The sequence below is a fragment of the Stenella coeruleoalba genome (genome assembly GCF_951394435.1).
Source record: "Stenella coeruleoalba genome assembly, chromosome: 10".
Lineage (NCBI taxonomy): Eukaryota > Metazoa > Chordata > Mammalia > Artiodactyla > Delphinidae > Stenella > Stenella coeruleoalba.
The window spans coordinates 36,372,498-36,396,453 of NC_137156.1; the positions used below are offsets into that span (position 1 = coordinate 36,372,498).

Sequence of the window (23,956 nt, forward strand, 5' to 3'; positions counted from 1 at the left end):
GGATCGATATGAGCAAAGCCACAGTCTGGCTTTCTTCTTTTATAGATTCGTAAACAGACCCAGAGAAATGATGTGACTTACAAAAGACTTCTACCAAGTTGGATTTTTTTTTCCCGGAGAGAATCAGCCTTCACCAATTCTGGCTCCCTAAGGACTCTAAACAGTTTTATAGCTCTCTGAATTTGTAGCTTTAAAATCAATTGAAAATGTAGTATATTAGTAGTAGTACTGGGGAAACATTTAGGTGCTGTGGGCAATGCTTACAGTACTTTTTACCCTCTCAGAAAAGAACAGTGGCATTGGGCCTCTCCTGTTTTTGTTACCAGGGAGCAGATTATTAACCAACAGCAGTTGTCAGCACCCTCCAGTATGCCTAGGACCACGCTTCCCAGCAGCTGCACCCACAGGCCAGCTCCAAGCTGGAGTGCCTGCTGGCTCTCTGGCTTTCAGCTCAGGGTGGCCAGGTTTAGCAAATAAAAGAATGCAGGATATCCAGTTAAAATAAATTTCATATAAACAACAAATAAGCTTTCAGTATGTGTCTGATGCAATATTTGTAACCCTATTTCAGTTTTGTTTTGTATGATCAGGGTTCTTATTTTCACTTGCATAATTTCCATGAATAGTTTTGCCTTAAAAACAACTAATTGATGGTTGTGTTTATATCTGTTTTAAAATTGCCATTGAACACCACCTCAAAGATTTTTAAAGCTCGAGATCCAGGAGGATGTAAAGTGAATAGAGTGGGGTGTGTCTTACTGATCTTTAATTATCCAACACCTGAGTCACGGTAGGCCAATAGTAAATGCTCTGCTCTCTGAATCAATGTAAGAATGAATGGAGTTAGCACATTCTTGATTTTTATTCCTTGTCTTCTTAGAATCTGTCCTTCTGCAGTGACCAATTTAAGTCTCAAATATAGTTCCTTTCTAATATGTCTCAGTGGGTAAAGAATTGAGAAACATCTTCTATCTGGTCAGTATTTTCCAAACGGTTAATTCACACCACCTGAAGAGGAGAGGCCCAAGTACTCATGCAATGTTTAAAAAAAAAAATTATCGTGATCCTGAATTCACATCTCCTGAGTCGTAGGCATCCTTACCCCGGCTTCTCATAATGGCTGGCTGAGAAGCAATAACCTAAGCTTTGTGGATTAAATATCCCAGAGGGTCATTAATGGCTAATGCTCTCTCACTTATTTTATAAGAAATCAGATCTCTGAAATCATTCATGAGATATAATTCACTACAGATGAGGTTTCTCCATTTTGGTACAAAGTGTTTTTGGTCCTGACACCACATTTTGAAGATATTAAAACCAAAACTAAAAGCATGGTCTACAGCTTGTGTTAATTATCCTTGGGTAGTTTATGGAAGCATTTGAGTTCTTCAGACATAGTTATCTAATATGATTAAAAAGGCCTGTCTCCATCTCAGGCCTGTTTCTATACTTTAATGATTACTTTATTCTCCTAAAGTTTAAGTGCTTTGGGTTCTAATAGGCCAAATGAATGAATACCAAAACCAGATAACAGAAAAAGGACGAGGCATGAATGGCAATGCCATTTATTGGACTACAGTTGACACATTGGATTCTTCTGGCCTAGACAGCTCTTTCCTCAGAAGTCCAAGTACTTGATTCTAAATTAGAAAGTCTTGAGTATGAAAGTATGAACATACTGTTTCATTCTTGCCATTATTTAATGCTTTCTCAACGTTAACGCTTTCTACACATTAGGTTTTGTGAGCTCCAGGGAATTCTTTTAAAAGAAGGAATGAGACCCTTCATCACAACACACAGGAATATTTGTATTCTCTCTTGCATTCCCCCATAACCTTTTCACAGGAAAGGTCTGCATATACATGGAGCTGGGTATTTTTAAAGACTTCCTGAAACAAATGTTTGTTCTAATTACAGTTTTATATGGTTTATGCCACTTAAAGAAAACCCACAGTGTGAAAATGTGCACTTATGGAAATAATAAATTACAGCGATGTCTAACACCTGGTTCCCGATAGCTTGCTCAAAGGATAGATAAACAAATGCAGGAATAGCCACCAACCACTATAATCAGCACCATAAAATAAGTAATTAGATCATATCAACAAACCAAACCCATCTGGAAGGAACAGAGGAACAGCTTTGGAATATAACTGTGGATTTCATTTCAAGGACCTAATAGCAAATAATGTGTGTCTCTTTCCCATAACATTATCCTCAAGGAAAGTAAATTGAAATGTTATAAATTAAGTTTTAGAATTTTATCTATTTTTTTAAATTTTACTTTGAGAATTGTAGGGGTTTTATAATTTTTCATTTTCAGACAATTCATGTTCATTGTGGAAAAGTGATATGGACAGATAAAGAAAAAGAAAAAAAGGTAGAAATCAATTGTAATTCCACTACTCAAAGATAGCATATGTTTATTATTTGGTCATAAGCCTCCAAATTTTTCAATGAATACATATAAATATGTATTTTAATAAAAATGAGCTCATGCTATTTGAACTGTTTTTTAACCTATGTTTTTCACTTGATTGTAATATCTTCTCACATCAATATATATGTACATCTCCAAAAGAGGTGCTGTCGGGCCCAAGCATAAATTTGGGGGGATTTATAGAACCTTCACCCCCAAAAATGTGCATAAAAATTTCTGGGTTTTGTGTATATGTTTTTTTCTGGAAAAAAATGCATTGGGGCTTTTATTGGATTTACTTTAACTTTTAGTGATAATTTAGAGACATTACAGTTCTGCATCTTCTCACTCAGGATCATAAGACTCCCAGTGTGCTCTTTTCCTCTTTGATCCCTCTCTAAGTTTGTATTTTTCTTTATATAGGTCCGACATCATTGTTTTAACAATTTAATGGTCATCTCCTTTTAAATATTTACTTTATTAACCTTATTGTGACTTTTTTGCATCTTAGGGTCTCCATCTTTACCTTGTAAACCCATCTTCAATTTAATATAGAAATTGATAATAATGTATGATTCAATTTACATAAATTTGCTTTAGATTTAATACTACACGAACACATTTCAAACAGCTATTTTCCATATAAGAGAATAAATCAAATTATTGGTTACCAATGAATTTGGTAAAGTTGCAGGATACAAAATTAATGCACAGAAATCTCTTGCATTCCTATACACTAATGATGAAAAATCTGAAATAGAAATTAAGGAAACACTCCCATTTACCATCACAACAAAAAGAATAAAATACCTAGGAATAAACCTACCTAAGGAGACGAAAGACCTGTATGCCGAAAACTATAAGACACTGATGAAAGAAACTAAAGATGATACAAACAGATGGAGAGATATACCAACCATGTTCTTGGATTGGAAGAATCAACATTGTTGATTCTTCATTGTTTCAACAATGTTGAAATCAGCATTGTGAAAATGACTACTACCCAAAGCAATCTACAGATTCAATGCAATCCCTATCAAACTACCAATGGCATTCTTATACAAATCTTAAAATTTGTATGGAGACACAGAAGACCCCGAATAGCCAAAGCAGCCTTGAGGGAAAAAAACAGAGCTGGAGGAATCAGACTCCCTGACTTCAGACTATACTACAAATCTACAGTAATCAAGACAGTATGGTACTGGCACAAAAACAGAAATATAGATCAATGGAACAGGATAGAAAGCCCAGAGGTAAACCCACACACATATGGTCAACTAATCTATGACAAAGGAGGCAGTGGTATACAATGGAGAAAACATAGTCTCTTCAGTAGGTGGTTCTGGGAAAACTGGACAGCTACATGTAAAAGAATGAAATTAGAACACTCCCTAACACCATACGCAAAAATAAACTCAAAATGGATTCGAGACCTAAATGTAAGACTGGACACTATAAAACTCTTAGAGAAAAACATAGGCAGAACACTCTATGACATACATCACAGCAAGATCCTTTTTGACCCACCTCCCAGAGAAATGGAAATGAAAACAAAAATAAACAAATGGGACCTAATGAAACTTCAAAGCTTTTGCACAGCAAAGCAAACCATAAACAAGAAGAAAAGACAACCCTCAGAATGGGAGAAAATATTTGCAAATGAAGCAACTGACAAAGGATTAATCTCCAAAACATACAAGCAGCTCATGCAGCTCAATATCTAAAAAACAAACAACCGAATCCAAAAATGGGCAGAAGACTTAAATAGCCATTTCTCCACAGAAGATATACAGATTGCCAACAAACCGATGAAAGAATGCTCAACGTCACTAATCATTAGAGAAACGCAAATCAAAACTACAATGAGGTATCACCTCACACCAGTCAGAATGGCCATCATCAGAAAATGTACAAACAATAAATACTGAGAGAGTGTGGAGAAAAGGGCACCCTCTTGCACTGTTGGTGGGAATGTAAATTGATACAGCCACTGTAGGGAATAGTATGGAGTTTCCTTAAAAACTAAAAATAGAACTACCATACGACTCAGCAATCCCACTACTGTGCATATACCCAGAGAATACCATAATTCAAAAAGAGTCATGTACCACAATGTTCATTGCAGCACTATTTACAATAGCCAGGACATGGAAGCAACCTAAGTGTCTATCGACAGATGAATGGATAAAGAAGATATGGCACATATATACAATGGAATATTACTCAGCCATAAAAAGAAACGAAATTGAGTTATTTGTAGTGAGATGGATGGACCTAGAGTCTGTCATACAGAGTGAAGTAAGTCAGAAAGAGAAAAACAAATACCGTATGCTAACACATATGTATGGAATCTAAAAAAAAGGTTCTGAAGAACCTAGGGGCAGGACAGGAATAAAGATGCAGATGTAGAGAATGGACTTGAGGACACAGGGAGTGGGAAGAGTAAGCTGGGACAAAGTGAGAGAGTTGCATGGACTTTTATATACTACCAAATATAAAATAGATAGCTAGATGAAAGCAGCCGCATAGCAGAGGGAGGTCAGCTCAGTGCTTTGTGACCACCTAGAGGGGTGGGATAGGGAGGGTGGGAGGGAGACGCAAGAGGGAGGAGATATGGGGATATATGTATACGTATAGCTGATTCACTTTGTTAATGAAGCAGAAACTAACACACCATTGTAAAGCAATTATACTGTAATAAAGATGTTAAAAACAATTATTTGTTATCAAATGGGAACATACCCACAAAGATTGACTTTGTATTTTTACATAACAATATCTTTTTTTTTTCTTTTTTTTTTTTGCGGACCTCTCACTGTTGTGGCCTCTCCCGTTGCGGAGCATAGGCTCCAGACGTGCAGGCTCAGCGGCCATGGCTCACGGGCCCAGCCGCTCCGTGGCACGTGGGATCTTCCAGGACCGGGGCACAAAACCGTGTCCCCTGAATCGGCAGGCGGACTCTCAACCACTGCACCACCAGGAAAGCCCACAAAATCTTTTTACATCTGTCTTTTAAAACTTTTACAAGTTTTCTAATTTAAAAAAATATTTATCTTCTGCATATTTGTATGTAAACTGAGGCTCTTATTTAAATTTTGGTAAAAGAACCAGCTGAGAAATGTTTATCTCTAAACGTTAATGTTTTCTACAAATATAACTTCATATAAGACAGAATTACAGAAAAAGAGTTCAGAGAATTGGAGCAAAGGATGGATAAAGCTTTCACTAGTCCTTCAAGTTAATCAACTGTCAGGGAAGACTATAGCTGGGAAACTTTAACCATGGAGATGAGATATATAGCTATGGTAGAGCCCAATCCACTTCCACCTGGCTCTCTTCCTCCAAATTTCCTGATTAACCTTGTTCCATAGGCGCACTCTGGTATTATCCATCTGAAGTCTGCCTTTCTCTCCTCTCCCTTCCTCTCCACCCCATCCTCTCCCCTCTCCCCTCCTTCCTGTCCTTGTTCCCCCACCTCCCCCAGCCCCCTCCTGTCCCCCTCTTTTCTCCCTCCCTCTTGCTCCTCACTGTCCCCAGTGATCTCCTCCAAGGGGGTCTCCTGGTAGCCCCTCCACATGCTAATCCAATTCATCCTTTTCCCGAGTCCTTGCTCTAAATGTCTGTCTCTACACTACACTCTTCTCTAAGCTTTAGCCCAGTTTAACTTCTCTCTCCTAGCTCTTTCCATCTCTGCATAATGAAACCTTTTCTACCTCATTTCTCCTGTCATTACCCCCTTCCTGAATGTGAACTTCTTTTACATTTTCCTGCCACCAGATATCCTGCTCCCTAACTAGCTTCTCTGCCCCATTCTACCACCCCATCCTTCTCTTTCCTATAAGTCAGTTTCTTATTTATGATGAATTTATGGAGATAGGTATTCATGTTTACATTAAACACAAATAATAGAGTTTTTGCATATAGCAAAAAAGTGATTCAAAAGATACATGTAGAGAGAGGGCAGACAACAGAAGCAAGAAGAACTACAATCCTGCAGCCTGTGGAACAAAAACCACATTCACAAAAAGACAGACAAGATGAAAAGGCAGAGGACTATGTACCAGATGAAGGAACAAGATAAAACCCAGAAAAATAACTAAATGAAGTGGAGATAGGCAACCTTCCAGAAAAATAATTCAGAATAATGATAGTGAAGATGATCCAGGACCTCGGGAAAAGAATGGAGGCAAAGATCGAGAAGATGCAAGAAATGTTTAAAAAAGACCTAGAAGAATTAAAGAACAAACAAACAGAGATGAACAATACAATAAATGAAATGAAAACTACACTACAAGAAATCAATAGCAAAATAAATGAGGCAAAAGAACGGATAAGTGACCTGGAAGACAGAATGGTGGAATTCACTGCTGCAGAACAGAATAAAGAAAAAAGAATGAAAAGAAATGAAGACAGCCTAAGAGACCTCTGGGACAACATTACATGCAACAACATTCGCATTATAGGGGTCCCAGAAGGAGAAGAGAGAGAGAAAGGACCCGAGAAAATATTTGAAGAGATTATAGTTGAAAAATTCCCTAACATGGGAAAGGAAATAGCCACCCAAGTCCAGGAAGTACATTGAGTCCCATACAGGATAAACCCAAGGAGAAACACGCCGAGACACGTAGTAATGAGGTTGACAAAAATTAAAGACAAAGAAAAATTATTGAAAGCAGCAAGGGAAAAACGACAAATAACATACCAGGGAACTACCATAAGGTTAACAGCTGATTTCTCAGCAGAATCTCTACAACCCAGAAGGGAGTGGCATGATATACTTAAAGTGATGAAAGGGAGGATCCTACAACCAAGATTACACTACGCGGCAAGGATCTCATTCAGATTCAATGGAAAAATCAAAAGCTTTACAGACAGTGAAAGCTAAGAGAATTCAGCACCACCAAACCAGCTGTACAACAAACGCTAAAGGAACTTCTGTAAGTGGGAAACACGAGAAGAAAAGGACCTACAAAAACAAACCCAAAACAATTAAGAAAATGGTCATAGGAACATACATATCGATAATTACCTTAAACGTGAATGGATTAAATGCTCCAACCAAAGGACACAGGCTTGCTGAATGGGTACAAAAACAAGACCCACATATATGCTGTCTATAAGAGGCCCACTTCAGACCTAGGGACACATACAGACTGAAAGTGAGGGGATGGAAAAAGATATTCCATGCCAATTGAAATCAAAAGAAAGCTGGAGTAGCAATACTCATATGAGATAAAATAGACTTTAAAATAAAGAATGTTACAAGAGACAAGGAAGGACACTATGTAATGATCAAGGGATCAATCCAAGAAGAAGATATAACAATTATAAATATATATGCACCAAACATAGGAACACCTCAATACATAAGGCAACTGCTAACAGCTACAAAAGAGGAAATTGACAGTAACACTAAAATAGTGGAGGACTTTAACACCTCACTTACACCAATGGACAGATCATGCAAAATGAAAATAAATAAGGAAACAGAAGCTTTAAATGACACAATAGACCAGCTAGATTTAATTGGTAATTATAGGACATTCCATCCAAAAACAGCAGATTACACTTTCTTCTCAAGTGCGCATGGAACATTCTCCAGGATAAATCACATCTTGGGTCACAAATCAAGCCCTCAGTAGATTTAAGGAAATTGAAATCATATCAAGCATCTTTTCTGACCACAACGCTATGAGATTAGAAATGAATTACAGGGGAAAAACCGTAAAAAACACAAACACATGGAGGCTAAACAATACCTTACTAAATAACCAAGAGATCACTGAAGAAATCAAAGAGGATATCAAAAAATACTTACAGACAAATGACAATGAAAACACGATGATCCAAAACCTATGGGATGCAGCAAAAGCAGTTCGAAGAGGGAAGTTTATAGCTATACAAGCCTACCTCAAGAAACAAGAAAAATCTCAAGTAAACAATCTAACCTTACACCTAAAGGAACTAGAGAAAGAAGAACAAACAAAACCCAAAGTTAGCAGAAGGAAAGAAATCATAAAGATCAGAGCGGAAATAAATGAAATAGAAACAAAGAAAATAGCAAAGATAAATAAAACTAAAAGCTGGTTTCTTGAGAAGATAAATAAAATTGATAAACCATTAGCCAGACTCATCAAGAAAGAGAGGGAGAGGACTCAAATCAATAAAATTAGAAATGAAAAAGAAGTTACAAGAGACACCGCAGAAATACAAACCATCCTAAGAGACTACTACAAGCAACTTTATGCCAATAAAATGGACAACCTGGAAGAAATGGACAAACTCTTAGAAAGGTATAACCTTCCAAGACTGAACCAGGAAGAAACAGAAAATATGAACAGACCAATCACAAGTAATGAAATTGAAACTGTGATTAAAAATCTTCCATCACACAAAAGTCCAGGACCAGATGGCTTCACAGGTGAATTCTATCAAACATTTAGAGAAGAGCTAACACCCATCCTTCTCAAACTCTTCCAAAAAATTGCAGAGGAAGGAACATTCCCAAACTCATTCTGTGAGGCCACCATCACCCTGATACCAAAACCAGACAAAGATACTACAAAAAAAGAAAATTACACATCAATATCACTGATGAATATAGATGCAAAATTCCTCAACAAAATACTAGCAAACGGAATCCAACAACACATTAAAAGGATCGTACACCATGATCAAGTGGGATTTATCCCAGGGATGCAAGGATTCTTCAATATAGGCAAATCAATCAATGTGATACACCATATTAACAAATTGAAGAATAAAAACCATATGATCATCTCAATAGATGCAGAAAAAGCTTTTGACAAAATTCAACACCCATTTATGATAAAAACTCTCCAGAAAGTGGGCATAGAGGGAACCTACCTATACATAATAAAGGCCATATACGACAAACCCACAGCAAACATCATTCTCAATGGTGAAAAACAAAGCGTTTCCTCTAAGATAAGGAACAAGACAAGGATGTCCACTCTCACCACTATTATTCAACATAGTTTTGGGAGTCCTAGCCATGGCAGTTAGAGAAGAAAAAGAAATAATGAATACTAATTGGAAAAGAAGAAGTAAAACTGTCACTGTTTGCAGACGACATGATACTATACATAGAGAATCCTAAAAATGCCACCAGAAAACTACTAGAGCTAATCAATGGATTTGGTAAAGTAGCAGGATACAAAATGAATGCACAGAAATCTCTTGCATTCCTATACACTAATGATGAAAAATCTGAAAGAGAAATGAAGGAAACACTCCCATTTACCATTGCAACAAAAAGAATAAAATACCTAGGAATAAACCTACCTAGGGAGTCAAAAGACCTGTATGCAGAAAACTATAAGACACTGATGAAAGAAATTAAAGATGATACCAACAGATGGAGAGATATACCATGAATGTGGATTGGAAGAATCAATATTGTGAAAATGACTATACTACCCAAAGCAATCTACAGATTCAGTGCAATCCGTATCAAATTACCAATGGCATTTTTTATGGAACTAGAACAAAAAATCTTAAAATTTGTATGGAGACACAAAAGACCCCGAATAGCCAAAGCAAACTTGAGGGGAAAAAACGGAGCTGTAGGAATCAGACTCCCTGACTTCAGACTATACTACAAAGCTACAGTAATCAAGACAATATTGTACTGGCACAAAACAGAAAAATCAATCAATAGAACAAGATAGAAAGCCCAGAAATAAACCCACGCACCTATGGTTAACTAGTCTATGACAAAGGAGGCAAGGATATACATTGGAGAAAAGACAGTCTCTTCAATAAGTGGTGCTGGGAAAACTGGACAGCTACATGTAAAAGAATGAAATCAGAACACTCTGTAACACCATGCACAAAAATAAACAAAATGAATTCCAGACCTAAATGTAAGACCGGACACTATAAAACTCTTAGAGGGGAACATAGGAAGAACACTCTTTGACATAAATCACAGCAAGATCTTTTTCAATCCACCTCCTAGAGTACTGGAAATAAAAACAAATGTAAACAAATGGGACCTAATGAAACTTCAAAGCTTTTGCACAGCAAAGGAAAGCATAAACAAGACGAAAAGACAGCCCTCAGAATGGCAGAAAATATTTGCAAATGAATCAATGGACAAAGGATTAATCTCCAAAATATATAAACAGCTTATGAAACTTAATATTAAAGAAACAAACACCCCAATCCAAAAATGGACAGAAGACCTAAATAGACATTTCTCCAAAGAAGACATCTCCAAAGATGGGCAAGAAGCACATGAAAAGCTGCTCAGCATCAATAATTATTAAGGAAATGCAAATCAAAACTACAATGATGTATCACCTCACACAGTTAGAATGGGCATCATCAGAAAATCTACAAACAACAAATGCTGGAGAGGGTATGGAGAAAAGGGAACCCTCTTGCACTGTTGGTGGGAATGTAAATTGATACAGCCACTATGGAGAACAGTATGGAGGTTCCTTAAAAAACTAAAGATAGAATTACCATATGATCCAGCAATCCCACTACTGGGCATATACCCAGAGAAAACCATAATTCAAAAAGACTCATGCACCCCAATGTTCATTGCAGCACTATTTACAATAGCCAGGTCATGGAAGCAACCTAAATGCCCATCGACAGATGAATGGATAAAGAAGCTGTGGTACATATATACAATGGAATATTACTCAGGCATAAAAAGGAACAAAATTGGGTCATTTGTTGAGACGTAGAAAGAGCTAGAGACTGCAATACAGAGTGACGTAAGTCAGAAAGAGAAAAACAAATATCATATATTAATGTATGTATGTGGAACCTAGAGAAATGGTACAGATGAACCGGTTTGCAGGGCAGAAGTTGAGACACAGATGTAAGAGAACAAACATATGGACACCAAGGGGGGAAAGCCATGGGGGTTGGGGTTGGTGGTGTGATGAATTGGACGATTGGGATTGACATGTATCCCCTGATGCATATAAAATTGATGACTAATAAGAACCTGCTGTATAAAAAAATAAATAAAATAAAAAATTCAAAAAAAAAGATACATGTAGAATTTAAAGAGGCAGTTATTAATAGCTAGGGATTGATTATATTATTTTAATCTCTTATTTACATTTTTTCTAAACACTGAACCTTTCTGTGTCTACTGAAGTTAAAACGTTTGGTCATATCAAGATATATATATATGCCTTTAATAAATTGGATACATGAAAATATGAATTGACAAAATCAATTTTTATAACTTTTCAAAAGCCTTCATCATTGCATTTTTAAAAGTTTTTTTTAGTGTCTTTAAAGTTATTTTATTTTACTTAAAAATTATTTTAAAATAGTGTTTTTAAATTCCATAAACTGAAGTATGGCCAGGAATGTATTTTCCTATAAATAGGCTATATCTTCACTGTTAAAGAGGCACACCAGTCTGGGTTTTGATTTGGATGTTTTGTGTTTGCTATTTCAAAACACTGAAAGTATCAAGCAGTTGTGCAGCTCTGCCTTTGAGGCGCCATATAACTGCTTGGTGGAGGTAAAGGGAATATGTGTTACTAAGAGAAATGTTGACAGTAAACTCTGTATAGGAATTTCCTCTGTATCACCCAAACCAGGAACTTCCTGGCCCCTACTGCTATTAAAAAGAGCTCATTCCAACAAAGTGGCTGACAGTGAACTCAGTTCTTTGCACATGAGGGTCCATGTCTTTCACTTACTGGTTAGGGCTTGGGGATCATATAAATGTATATAATACTTGTCATAGACCAGAGAATTCTAAAAGAAAAAAAAAAGATCTTGAAGTAACCACCTTTAAGCCAATTGGGAATAGTTCTTTCAGCAGAATCTAACAAAAAACAAACATGAAACTAATGACCCCGAAAAATATTTGTATCGTTTCCTTTGGTTGTAGTCCTGTTGGCACAATCTCAGCCTTCAGTTTTTCATGTCCTGTGGATTGTAGTTAACCATAAATTGTGAATTTATTGTTCTTATCTGAACTTTTATAAATTATGTGCTTTTCCAACACTGTATGTTTTAAAGGGCCATACCCTATAAAAGAAGCTTGTCATGTTAGTAACGTCAAAATAAGGCTTTCCTTCACCCCCCACCATTGGGTCTCAAGAGCCCCCACTGTTGCATCTTGTTAAACATTATTTTCTTTGAAATGCAAGACACAACGTTTATTTGATGATCTCATTGCCCTTGTTGTTTGCATCTTTACTTTTTTTTTTTTTGCGGTACGCGGGCCTCCCACCATTGTGGCCTCTCCCGTTGCGGAGCACAGACTCCGGACACGCAGCCTCAGCGGCCATGGCTCACGGGCCCAGCCGCTCCGCGGCACGCGGGATCCTCCCGGACTGGGGCACGAACCCGTATCCCCTGCATCGGCAGGCGGACTCCCAACCACTGTGCCACCAGGGAAGTCTGTAGGGAAGTTCTGAATTGAAAACACAAATTTAGTATATTAGGGATTATGGCAAATGGAAGACATTTTTCTGACTTGATTGAGAGGCTTTGTGATATGTGTGGAAAGAGTGAGGGTCCCTGAGGGTTCCTGATTCAAAAGACCAGTTTTTAAATCCCAGTGTTTCAGTTTCCTAACTTGTAACAGTATGCAAGTTACTTTGTTTCTATGAGTGCTTCTGTCCTCATCTATGAAAGAGGGAAAATAATTTTTAGGTTTATGGTACAGATAAATAACAATACATGTGAGAGTGCCTGACATGTGATGGATGTTCAATAAAAGTAATAATAAAATAACTAGGGGAAGCCAGTTATAAAGAGAACCAGACTATAATATTCTGTTTAATTCTTTTCCCACTTAAATAAGAAAACATGTAAGGTTGCTAGCACAGTAGCCAGGACATAGTTGACCATCAAGGGATGTTGTTACTCGTTCACTTAACGTTTCAAGTTACTTCTTTTTTTGGTTTCCAGGGCCAAAAACTGTGTATATATACATGACTCAAAGTTCAACAACAAGTTGCCTTGTTGTAATGCTTCTTAAACATTAGTGCACACACGAATCACCCGGGAATGTTGTTTAAGTGCAGGTTCAGCAGGTCTAGGATGGGGCCTGCGAGTCTACATTTCTGCAAGCCTCCCAGGTGATGCATCTGAGGTTGGCCTATTATTTTTCACACTAAGAATAGCAAGGCATTAATGGGCCAGACAATAAATACCCTCTCTTTGTTCCTTGTATTACCTTATTTCATAGAGCTTAAAGAGTTTAGAGATGATATTATTTGGCACATTTTTACGGATGAGAAATTTGTGACCCACAGAAGCTGATTAATTAGTTGACAGTTGAGATCATTCAGCCTAATTGTTCAGCCACCTTCTTTACCTACAGTGATCAATATTTTTAATTGTATAACTATTATCTCATTCTTCCTATTTAGTTATATTCCTAGAAGTTAAGAGTTACCAGGTTTCCTTCTATCTTTATCATTGCTTTCCAGCTTTTTAAAAAATATGTTTGCTTATGTTGATATGTAACTTTAGTTTGTCAGCAACCCCATTGCTTAGGCTGTCGGAGACAGCCTATCCTTGCTGGTGCAATGCTTAGTGGCAAAATGACTGGTAGAGGTTGGGCAGATTTTGATACTTGTTGGTATAATTAGTACTAGTTAAGTTTTTCAATCAGCGCTCGTTTCTAGCCCTTTTGAATGAACCTCCTATTCCTCTCTCAGAACCAGTGAGAAGCCAGATGAACCATCAGTGCAGGGATACCAGGCATTTCCATGATTCTACCACCAAACAGCCCTGACCCACCAAGTGGGGTATCTTTTATCCACCTCACTCTTTCCAGCTCAGTATCAGAGGACAAGGTCCTGGTGTTTTGCACTCCCTAACACTGTTTTTCATAAATTCCCTGGAATACTGTGTTGTAGGACACTTCTGCTACCCTCGTCCCCCAGTTATTCCCCGGGGCTCACCTCCCATAGCTGTCCCAGGAGTTTAGAACCAGCCAGGGTTTCCATACCCCAGTTTAGGTATGCTCCTCTTACTAATGCCCATCCCTCTTTTCTCCCAGCTTTCCCACAACCAGTGACATAGAGATATGGTTTCTAGCCCATTTTGATATGCTAATGCTGACAGGAGCATGTTAATAATTTTTTTTTTTACAAACAAAGATTATTTTAGAATAGTGAGAACGTCATAATCATTGCCAGTGTATAAACAATGAACTTCATTTAACAAACAGTTGAATATAACATAGTCATAAAAATATTGCAGAAGAACAAGTTTAGCTTGGATCACTAGTCTTTATTCTTACAAGGATATAATAAATGTTCTTGAGCCAAAGGCAACGGGGCAAAAATCTCAGGATTTTGCTTCCTTCCTTCTTTCCTTCCTTCCTTCCTTCCTTTCTTGTCTCTTGTCTTCTGTCTTTTTGGATGTGTTGCAGGGTACTTGCAGAATCCTTGTAAAGGGATTCATTATTAACCTATCATAATATATCATGAATATTTTAATGTCAGTAAGTATACCTCTTCACCACCATTTTAAACAGTTGCTTAACTATGTACATAACTAGGCCATAATTTATTTAATTTCCTAACGTGGGACATTCTGATTCTTTTCCTACTTCTTTTGCTGTTATAAATCATGCTGATCAGTGGCCTTATTAAGATCCAAGCAACTGCTACCCAGTTATTTCCCTCTTGTCTATTCAACTATTTACCTCCTCAAAGAATTCTAGAAGGTATGGCATTCCCTTTTAGAAATGCATCGCCCATCATGATGTTCAAATAAATTTAGTAACTTTGCTACAGTATGGTAAGCATAGTGCTTAAACCTTGGACTCTGAAGTCAGCCTCCTCAAGTTTGAATCCCAGCTCTGCTGTTTGCTAGCTGTATGACCTTGGGCAAGATATATAACCTCTCTGTACTTCAGTTCCTTCGTCTATGATATATAAGGACAATAGTAGTACTTAGCTCATCTAGTTGTTGTGCAAATTAAGGAAATGATGTATTCAAGTGGTACAGACTAATAGCTAGCATTTACTGCTTGCCCAAGTAATATTTGCTATTGTTAACAACAATTAACTTGCTTTCCCTTTTTATTCACACTACTAAACCTAAATTTCCACAAAAATATGGCTACAGACAAAATTTCATTTCTTTGGCAAGAAATATTGGGAGCAAAAAGGGAGGAGTATGGTGGTCTTGAGGGGGGAAGGCACATGTTAGGAATTATGGTCAATTCTTATGGTGTGGTCAGGCATCAAAATTTATAGTTCAGTGGAATTGCTGAACTAGGCTACAGGTTGTCAGAGCTAGCTCATCAGCAGTCAATTTGGTGCAAATAGGTATAGTCACCAAACACCTACCAGTCAAGTTATGTGTTCAGACACATGTAGATTATCTACCATCTTTCTTGTCCATATGAACTAGAACTAAATGGCATATGTTTATTTTTACTTCTTCAGTAGGATTCTTTTACTTCTTTTCTCCTGGAAAAACTAGAGAATAAGTAAAGTTTCTTGTTTACTTGGGCTTCTCGTAAAGAACAGACTTTATCGTACTCACTTGACCTCCTTGGAGACCCTTTCTGCAAACAGTTCTTCACTGGCCAGCAGAGTTCTGGCAGCTGGGAGACCCCTCAGTGGGAGCAGTGACTAGGTATGAACTTGGGAACTATTTTGGGAGACAGGAAAATGCAGGGAATTTGGGGTCAATTGTTCACTCTTAACTGTGAGAGGAGTACATCGGAAACATCTGAATTAGGCATATTTCTGTACTTTAATTATTAGACCAACTCCTTGGTTGATAAGAAAATTAATTCAACAATAAATCATTTAATGTATGAAAGAAAGACCAGGCATTTTTCTCTTATCTAAAGAGGCTCTGTCGTCTCAAGCACTGAGAAAAAAATTGCACGTCAAAAGACCTGATTTTCATTCTTAGTTTTATATCAGACTAGTCGAGTCTCAGAATGGGTAAAGGAATCCAGTTCTTTCATTTAGGCAGAACTTCTTCACCATTTCTTTGGATTACGTCCCTGGTCCTCCTTGTATCCGATACTATTATTGTGCAGGACGAGAGTCTTGATGGCACGGCCAAAGTCCAGTGAGATTGAGTGATCTGTGAGTGGCCACTCAGCTAATCAGCAGGCCTGTGTCTTACAATGCTTTCTTGTGAACTAGGAGGCCACTTCAGCCCTGCTTCGTGGGACGTTTCCTAAAATATTTACTTTATGATCAAACTACACAGGAGAAATAATTTTCTAAAGAAAAAGCCAGACGGAAGAATTGATTAACCATTGCTTCTAACCTAGTATTAGCTATTTGAATTGTTAGGGACACTGGAAACCAAAAAATGCTTTTACTCCAGAGGATGGGTATATCCTAGAACTAATGGTAATTTTCAAAGTTCCAGACTTTTTGTTAAGTATTCAGGGAAAATACAAATAGATACACATTACAATTTTTTGAAGCTTCATTAATTGACAACTGTACATCCAGGCTTCCTCATGGGTGACAGAGGAAAGTAGCAACTATGAATATGTTGCCTCAATGTCCATCATGAGAGGCTCAGGACACCCATACTGTGGAATACTATACAGCCATTAAAAATAAAATAGTTCTGGGGCTTCCCTGGTGGTCCAGTGGTAAGGAACCCACCTCCTTTCAATGCAGGGGATGCCGGTTCGATCCCTGATTGGGGAACTAAGATCCCACATGCTGCAGGGCAACTAAGTCCATGTGCCACAGCTATTGATCTCATGAGCCTCAACGAGAGAGCCTGCATGCCACAAACTGCAGAGCCCATGCACTCTGGAGCCCTAGCGCCACAACCAGAGAGAGAACACCTGCACACCACAACTAGAGAGAAGCCCAAGCGCCGCAACAAAGAGACCGCGCACTGTAACAAAAAGATCCCACTTGCTGCAACGAAGATCCCATGTGCCACAACTAAGACCCAATGCAGCCAAGAAATAAAGAAAATAAATAAAATAAATATATATATATTTTAAATTGAAATAGTTCTATTATATATGTACTGACATGGAATATTATTGGTGGTAAGTTGTTTAGAAAAATAATGATACAGAACTCTATTCAAAGTGTGATCTCATTTTTGTATAAACAAACAAAATCTACAAATGTACATAAGAATATAAGTATCTGCTTCGTTAAGAGTTAGAGGAACTGTTAATAATGGATTATCCAAAGTATTGAAAATAAAGAAGATGAGAATGGAGGTGGGGAGGGGAGTGTTTAATTTATTCACATCTGTGTTATTTGGAATTCTTTTCATAAACATCTATTTTTATAATACTTTACATTTTTAAAAAAATGTTTTAAAAAAGCATTAAAAATTTTTGTATCAGAAACTAATCTCTCTGTGTGTCTGATGGTTTGAAACCCTATTTTAGAAGGAAACATTGCAAATAATGCAAATAAGTATCCCTCCACCTGAAGAAGCTCCTTAAAAATTACAATACAAATTGTCTCATACTTGGAAGCATCAGCTGTCACGTGTCACAGATTGTAGGAAGAGATAAGAATTAAATCTAAAGCTGCTATGTGAAGGAAATCATTACATCTTATTTGAGTGGGCTGATAGTAATAGTGAAAAGAAAATGTGTACCATTTAAACTGATGCTGAAGGTGTGCAGATATTTTCAAAACAATGTGAGGAAGATAGACTTCTGCTGTATGATGATAGTTAGCATAATAGATACTGATTGCCATTCTTACACCTTCCTTATCAAGAGTCTTATCCCAACATAGAGGGAATCACTTCCATTGATTCTATATTGATGCTCTAGATACAGAGTGGGGGAGAGGGAACACACGGAGGAATAAGAGTTAAGAATTGCCCCATGATATTGACCTGCATGAGCTGCTTGTATATTTTGGAGATTAATCCTTTGTCAATTGCTTCATTTGCAAAGATTTTCTCCCATCCTGAGGGTTCTTTTTTCATCTTGCTTTTGGTTTCCTTTGCTGTGCAAAAGCTTTGAAGTTTCATTAGGTCCCATTTGTTTATTTTTGTTTTTATTTCCATTACTCTAGGAGGTGGATCAAAAAGGATCTTGCTATGATTTCTGTCATAGAGTGTTCTGCCTATATTTTCCTCTAAGAGTTTTATAGTGTCTGACCTTACATTTAGGAATTTAATCCAGTTTGAGTTTATTTTTGTGTATGGTGTTAGGGAGTGCTCTAATTTCGTTCTTTTGCATGTAGCTGTCCAGTTTTCCCAGCACCACTTATTGAAGAGGCTGTCTTTTCTCCATTGTATATTCTTGTCTCCTTTGTCAAAGATAAGGTGACCATATGTGCGTGGGTTTATCTCTGGGCTTTCTATTCTGTTCTATTCATCTATATTTCTGTTTTTGTGCAGTACTATACTGTCTTGATTACTGTAGCTTTGTAGTATAGTCTGAAGTCCGGGAGCCTGATTCCTCCAGCTCTGTTTTTCTTTCTCAAGATTGCTTTGGCTATTCAGGGTCTTTTGTGTTTCCATACCAATCCAAAAATGGGCAGAAGACCTAAATAGACATTTCTCCAAAGAAAATATACAAATTGCCAACAAACACATAAAAGGAAGCTCAACATCACTAAATATTAGCAAAATGCAAATCAAAACCACAATGAGGTATCACCTCACACCGGTCAGAATGGCCATCATCAAAAATCTACAAACAATAAATGCTGGGGAGGGTGTGGAGAAAAGGGAACCCTCTTGCACTGTTCATGGGAATGTAAATTGATACAGCCACTGTAGAGAACAGTATGGAGGTTCCTTAAAAACTAAAAATAGAACTACTGTACGACTCAGCAATACCACTACTGGGCATATACCCTGAAAAAAGCATAATTCAAAAACAGTCATGTACCACAATGTTCATTGCAGCACTATTTACAATAGCCAGGTCATGGAAGCAACCTAAATGCCCATTGACAAATGAATTGATAAAGAAGATGTGGGACATGTATAAAATGGAATATTACTCAGCCAAAGAAAGGAATGAAATTGGGTCATTTGTAGAGACATGGATGGACCTAGAGACTGTCATACAGAGTGAAGTAAGTTAGAAAGAGAAAAACAAATATTGTATATTAATGCATATATGTGGAATCTAGAAAAATGGTATAGATGAACTGCTTTGCAAGGCAGAAATAGAGACACAGATGTAGAGAACTAACGTATGGACACCAAGTGGGGGAAGCGGGGGTTGGGGTGGGGGTGGGATGAATTGGGAGATTGGGATTGACATATATGTAGTAATATGTATAAAATAGATAACTAATAAGAACCTGCTGTATGTAAAAAAAAAAAAAACAGGGAGAGAGAGACATGTACCACAATGTTCATTGTAGCACTGTTTACAATAGCCAGGACATGGAAGCAACCTAAGTGTCCATCACAAATGAATATATAAAGATGTGGCACATATATACAATGGAATATTAGCCATAAAAAGAAATGAAATTGAGTTATTTGTAGTGAGGTGGATGGACCTAGAGTCCGTCATACAGAGTGAAGTAAGTCAGAAAGAGAAAAACAAATACCATATGCTAACACATATATATGGAACCTAAAAAAAAAAAAAAAAGGGTTCTGATGAACCTAGGGGCAGGACAGGAATAAAGACGCATATGTAGAGAATGGACTTGAGGACACGGGGAGGGGGAAGGGTAAGCTAGGACGAAGTGAGAGAGTAGCATTGACATATATACACTACCAAATGTAAAATAGATAGTGGGAAGCAGCTGCATAGCACAGGGAGATCAGCTTGGTGCTTTGTGACCAACCAGAGGGGTGGGATAGGGAGGGTGGGAAGGAGACACAAGAGGGAGGGATATGGGGATATATGTATGCACATAGCTGATTCACTTTGTTATACAGCAGAAACTAACACAATATTGTAAAGCAATTATACTCCAATAAAGATGTTAAAAAATAAAAAAAAACAAAAACAAAAATTGAATATCCCAGCCATCAAAATGCCTCACCTCCTTCGAAACAAGAACACAAGTGATAACAGAGTTTTGGGGAATCAGATTTTTTTACCTTTTCTCCATTCTTTAGGGTTATTGGAAAAGAAATATATATTATTTAATCTAAATTATTTTAAAAAATCTTTCCTCCTAGATAACTTGATAAAAATAGCCTGAATAAACATACTAGCACATATATATGTACTCACAAAAAGACAAATATTTTATGATTCCACTTATATGTGAAATCTAAAAACTACAACCAACCAGTGAATATAACAAAAAAGAAGCAGATTCACATATACAGAGAACAAACTAGTGGTTACCAGTGGGGAAAGGGAAGCGGGGATGGGAATCATAGGGCTAGGGGATTAAGAGGTACAAACTGGGCTTCCCTGGTGGCGCAAGGAAGACTCTCTTCCCTGAGAGTCCGCCTGCCGATGCAGAGGATACGGGTTCATGCCCCGGTCTGGGAATATCCCACATGCTGCGGAGGGGCTGGGCCCGTGAGCCATGGCCGCTGAGCCGGCGCATCCGGAGCCTGTGCTCTGCAACGGGAGAGGCCACAACAGTGAGAGGCCCGCGTACCGCCAAAAAAAAAAAAAAAAAGAGGTACAAACTATTCTGTATAAAATAAGCTACAAGGATATATTGTACAACACAGGGAATATAGCCAATATTTTATAATAACTATAAATGGAGCATTACCTTTAAAAATTGTGAATCGCTATATTGTACACCTGTAACATACAATGTAGTACATCAACTATAATAAGAAAAAAAAAAGAATTGCCCCATTGTGCTCATAAACTAATAGAGGAGCCAAGGTGTTGTGCAGACCCTAGAATGCCATGTAGACAATATAAGCACACGTGATGCCACTAACTAAACCAGGACTTCATGAAGGGGTGGATGTTCCCTCCAAAGGCAGGTGTTTGTTTTCTATTTTTCTTTGTTTTAGAATAGGAAAATCGTGAAAATCATTGTAAGCAGAGGGGAAAGAGTCAGCATGGAGAGGTGATAAGGAGGAATTAATCAGGTAACCCTGATAGGAGCCTGAAGAGAGCCTAGGAGAGAGATTGGCCATGAGAAGGAGGAAGGGTAGTATCCAAAATATTTAAAAGAGGGAAGAGGGCCTGAGTAGTAAGACAGAGACCCTGGGAGGTGAAGGAAAAGGAAGCCGAAGGAGCCCCCTTGAATGGCTTTGACTTTCTCAGTCTAGTGAGAAGCTGCATTATTGATGGAGAGTGAAAGAGTAGTGGCGGGCTTCAGGCTGTGGAAGGATCTGGAAGAGCCACTGTGAACACTGTATGTCAACCAGGAATGATTAAAAGGCTTTGGAGCATCACTGAGGTCCCAGCTCAGGCCAAGTAGCATGAATTTTTTTTTTGAATTTTATTTTATTTTTTATACAGCAAGTTCTTATTAGTTATCTGTTTTATACATATTAGTGTATATATGTCAATCCCAATCTCCCAATTCATCACACACACACACACCCGCCTCTTTCCCCCCTTGGTGTCCATAAGTTTGTTCTCTACATCTGTGTCTCTTATTTCTGCCCTGCAGACCGGTTCATCTGTACCATTTTTCTAGGTTCCACATATATGCATTAATATACAATATTTGTTTTACTCTTTCTGACTTACTTCACTCTGTATGACAGTCTCAAGGTCCATCCACGTCTCTACAAATGACCCAATTTCATTCCTTTGTATGGCTGAGTAATATTCCATTGTATATATATACCACATCTTCTTTATCCATTCGTCTGTCAATGGGCATTTAGGTTGCTTCCATGACCTGGCTATTGTAAATAGTGTGAGTAGCATGAATTTTTAATGAAACTAATTAAAACAAAAACTTATTCATTACTCTCTGTAGCAATGTTGCAGCTAGGCACAGGGGCATACATAGAAAGTCAGCTTGGGTAGAATGCATATTTTGTAGAAATCAAATGATTCTTGTATTGAAAGCTGCATGTGCAAAGTCATTGGAAATTAGTCAAATAATTGCATCATTTCCAGATTTCACGTTGTCAATTTCTTTCCTCCCCCTTAAGGTTTATAGTGAAATCAGATAACCATATTTTCATAAGGAAGTGAGAACAATATCCTGTACTTCAAATGTTAACCATCAAAGTAATGCCATTAGAATTTCTAAAGTTTCAAGGTCATAGTTGGTTCTCATACCTTATGTATTTTTTAGGCTGGAAAAGCGAATAACATCCTTTTTGGAAGACCAGCATCCAGAGAGTAAACTAGAGGTTGGCGCTGATATGCGTAAAATTCATCACTGTTTCCATTATTTAAAGGTAAACTTAACCATTTCCACTAGTAGAAGCCATTGTCTGCCATGTTCAAACTGTAATAAAGCTTTCCTAGTTGACCAACTCTTGAAATGTTTAGGACCTTGCTTCCCATGTCTAGAACAGTATGATCTTCGAATCAATGCTGAGAGGATCACTGAATTTCTTCAGAGGTTGTATCTTACTTCCCAATGAGTAAGCTCAGACCATGGGCTTCTAAAGCTTTTGCCAGGAATCTCTACCTTCTACACAGAATAGTTCCGTGTTCAAAACCTACTTATTTTGAAGCTATAGCAAAAGAATTGTGTCCTTCATTTTTCTGCAGCAGCTTCAGCCTTAGGTGTTCCTTTCATGATGACACGGTGGCAATATCGTTACCCTCCACTTCTGCCTGACTTGTAATTTGGCATATTTCATTAAGATAACAGACGTTTGTTGTGAGTCGGCTCTGGACCAAGCGTAGGGAAGGCAAAGTTGAATGAGTAAGTCACGGAGAAGACACATATGTAAAGAATAATTAGAATACATGATAAGTGGTTTTTTAGAAAGTGTGAATTAGTGGTATGGGGTTATGGAGAAAGGGAAAGTGTTCAAGAGGAGATAATGTTTGAGCAGGAATTCCCTGGTTTAGGGAAGCAGAGATAAGGTAAGGGGGAGGGGAATGAGGAAGCAGGACAGAAAGAAGACAGGCAGGAGGAGGAGAAAGACACATTCAAGCAAAGGCAACTGCAGTGCAAGTCAGGGAGTCAGAGGAGGACACACACGCCTGATCTGTGCAAGGCATTGGTAAAGGCGAGAAGAATCAAAGAAACAAAGACATTTGGAGTTGAGGTATGGACGCTAAGCTCTTGTTTCATCTTTCAGAAACTATTGAATGACAAGAACATCCATGGAACAAGCATAGCCTCCTCTGAAATCAAAGATCAAAACAGTCAAGAACCATTAAAAGAGGAAGAATATAAAAAGCTACGAGATATTCTACAGCAGAGGGACAATGAAATCAGTATCCTTTCTGAAGTGATGAGGAAGTCTTCTTCTACTGGCTTGAAGCGGGGAACACTTAGCCGTCTTCCCCTAACCACACACCCCAGCTCCCCACCCAGATTCCAGCTCACGTTGCTTCTTTCCACTTAGAAGTAAAATATCCCTTCGGCAAACACGTGGTAGGAACTAGTCAAAACCAGAGTTGCTATAAAAGAAAAAAAATTACTTTGTTTTTAGCCAGATATAGTTACTATTATGGGAGATATTTCAGTTTATTGAAAAGCTTTCTTACACCATGTCTCAACA

General features: G+C 37.8%; 1 protein-coding gene across 1 annotated transcript in view; it reads left to right on the forward strand.

Annotated features, from left to right (window-relative positions):
* Positions 1-23,956, forward strand: part of KIF6 (kinesin family member 6) — a gene marked incomplete at its 3' end in the record, with an annotated part of 379,495 nt that overhangs the window by 173,078 nt on the left and 182,461 nt on the right. The window contains exons 11-12 of the mRNA XM_079934314.1: positions 22,567-22,672; positions 23,531-23,669. Coding sequence (XP_079790440.1) covers positions 22,567-22,672; positions 23,531-23,669 — 245 coding nt within the window. The remainder of the gene's footprint in view (positions 1-22,566; positions 22,673-23,530; positions 23,670-23,956) is intronic.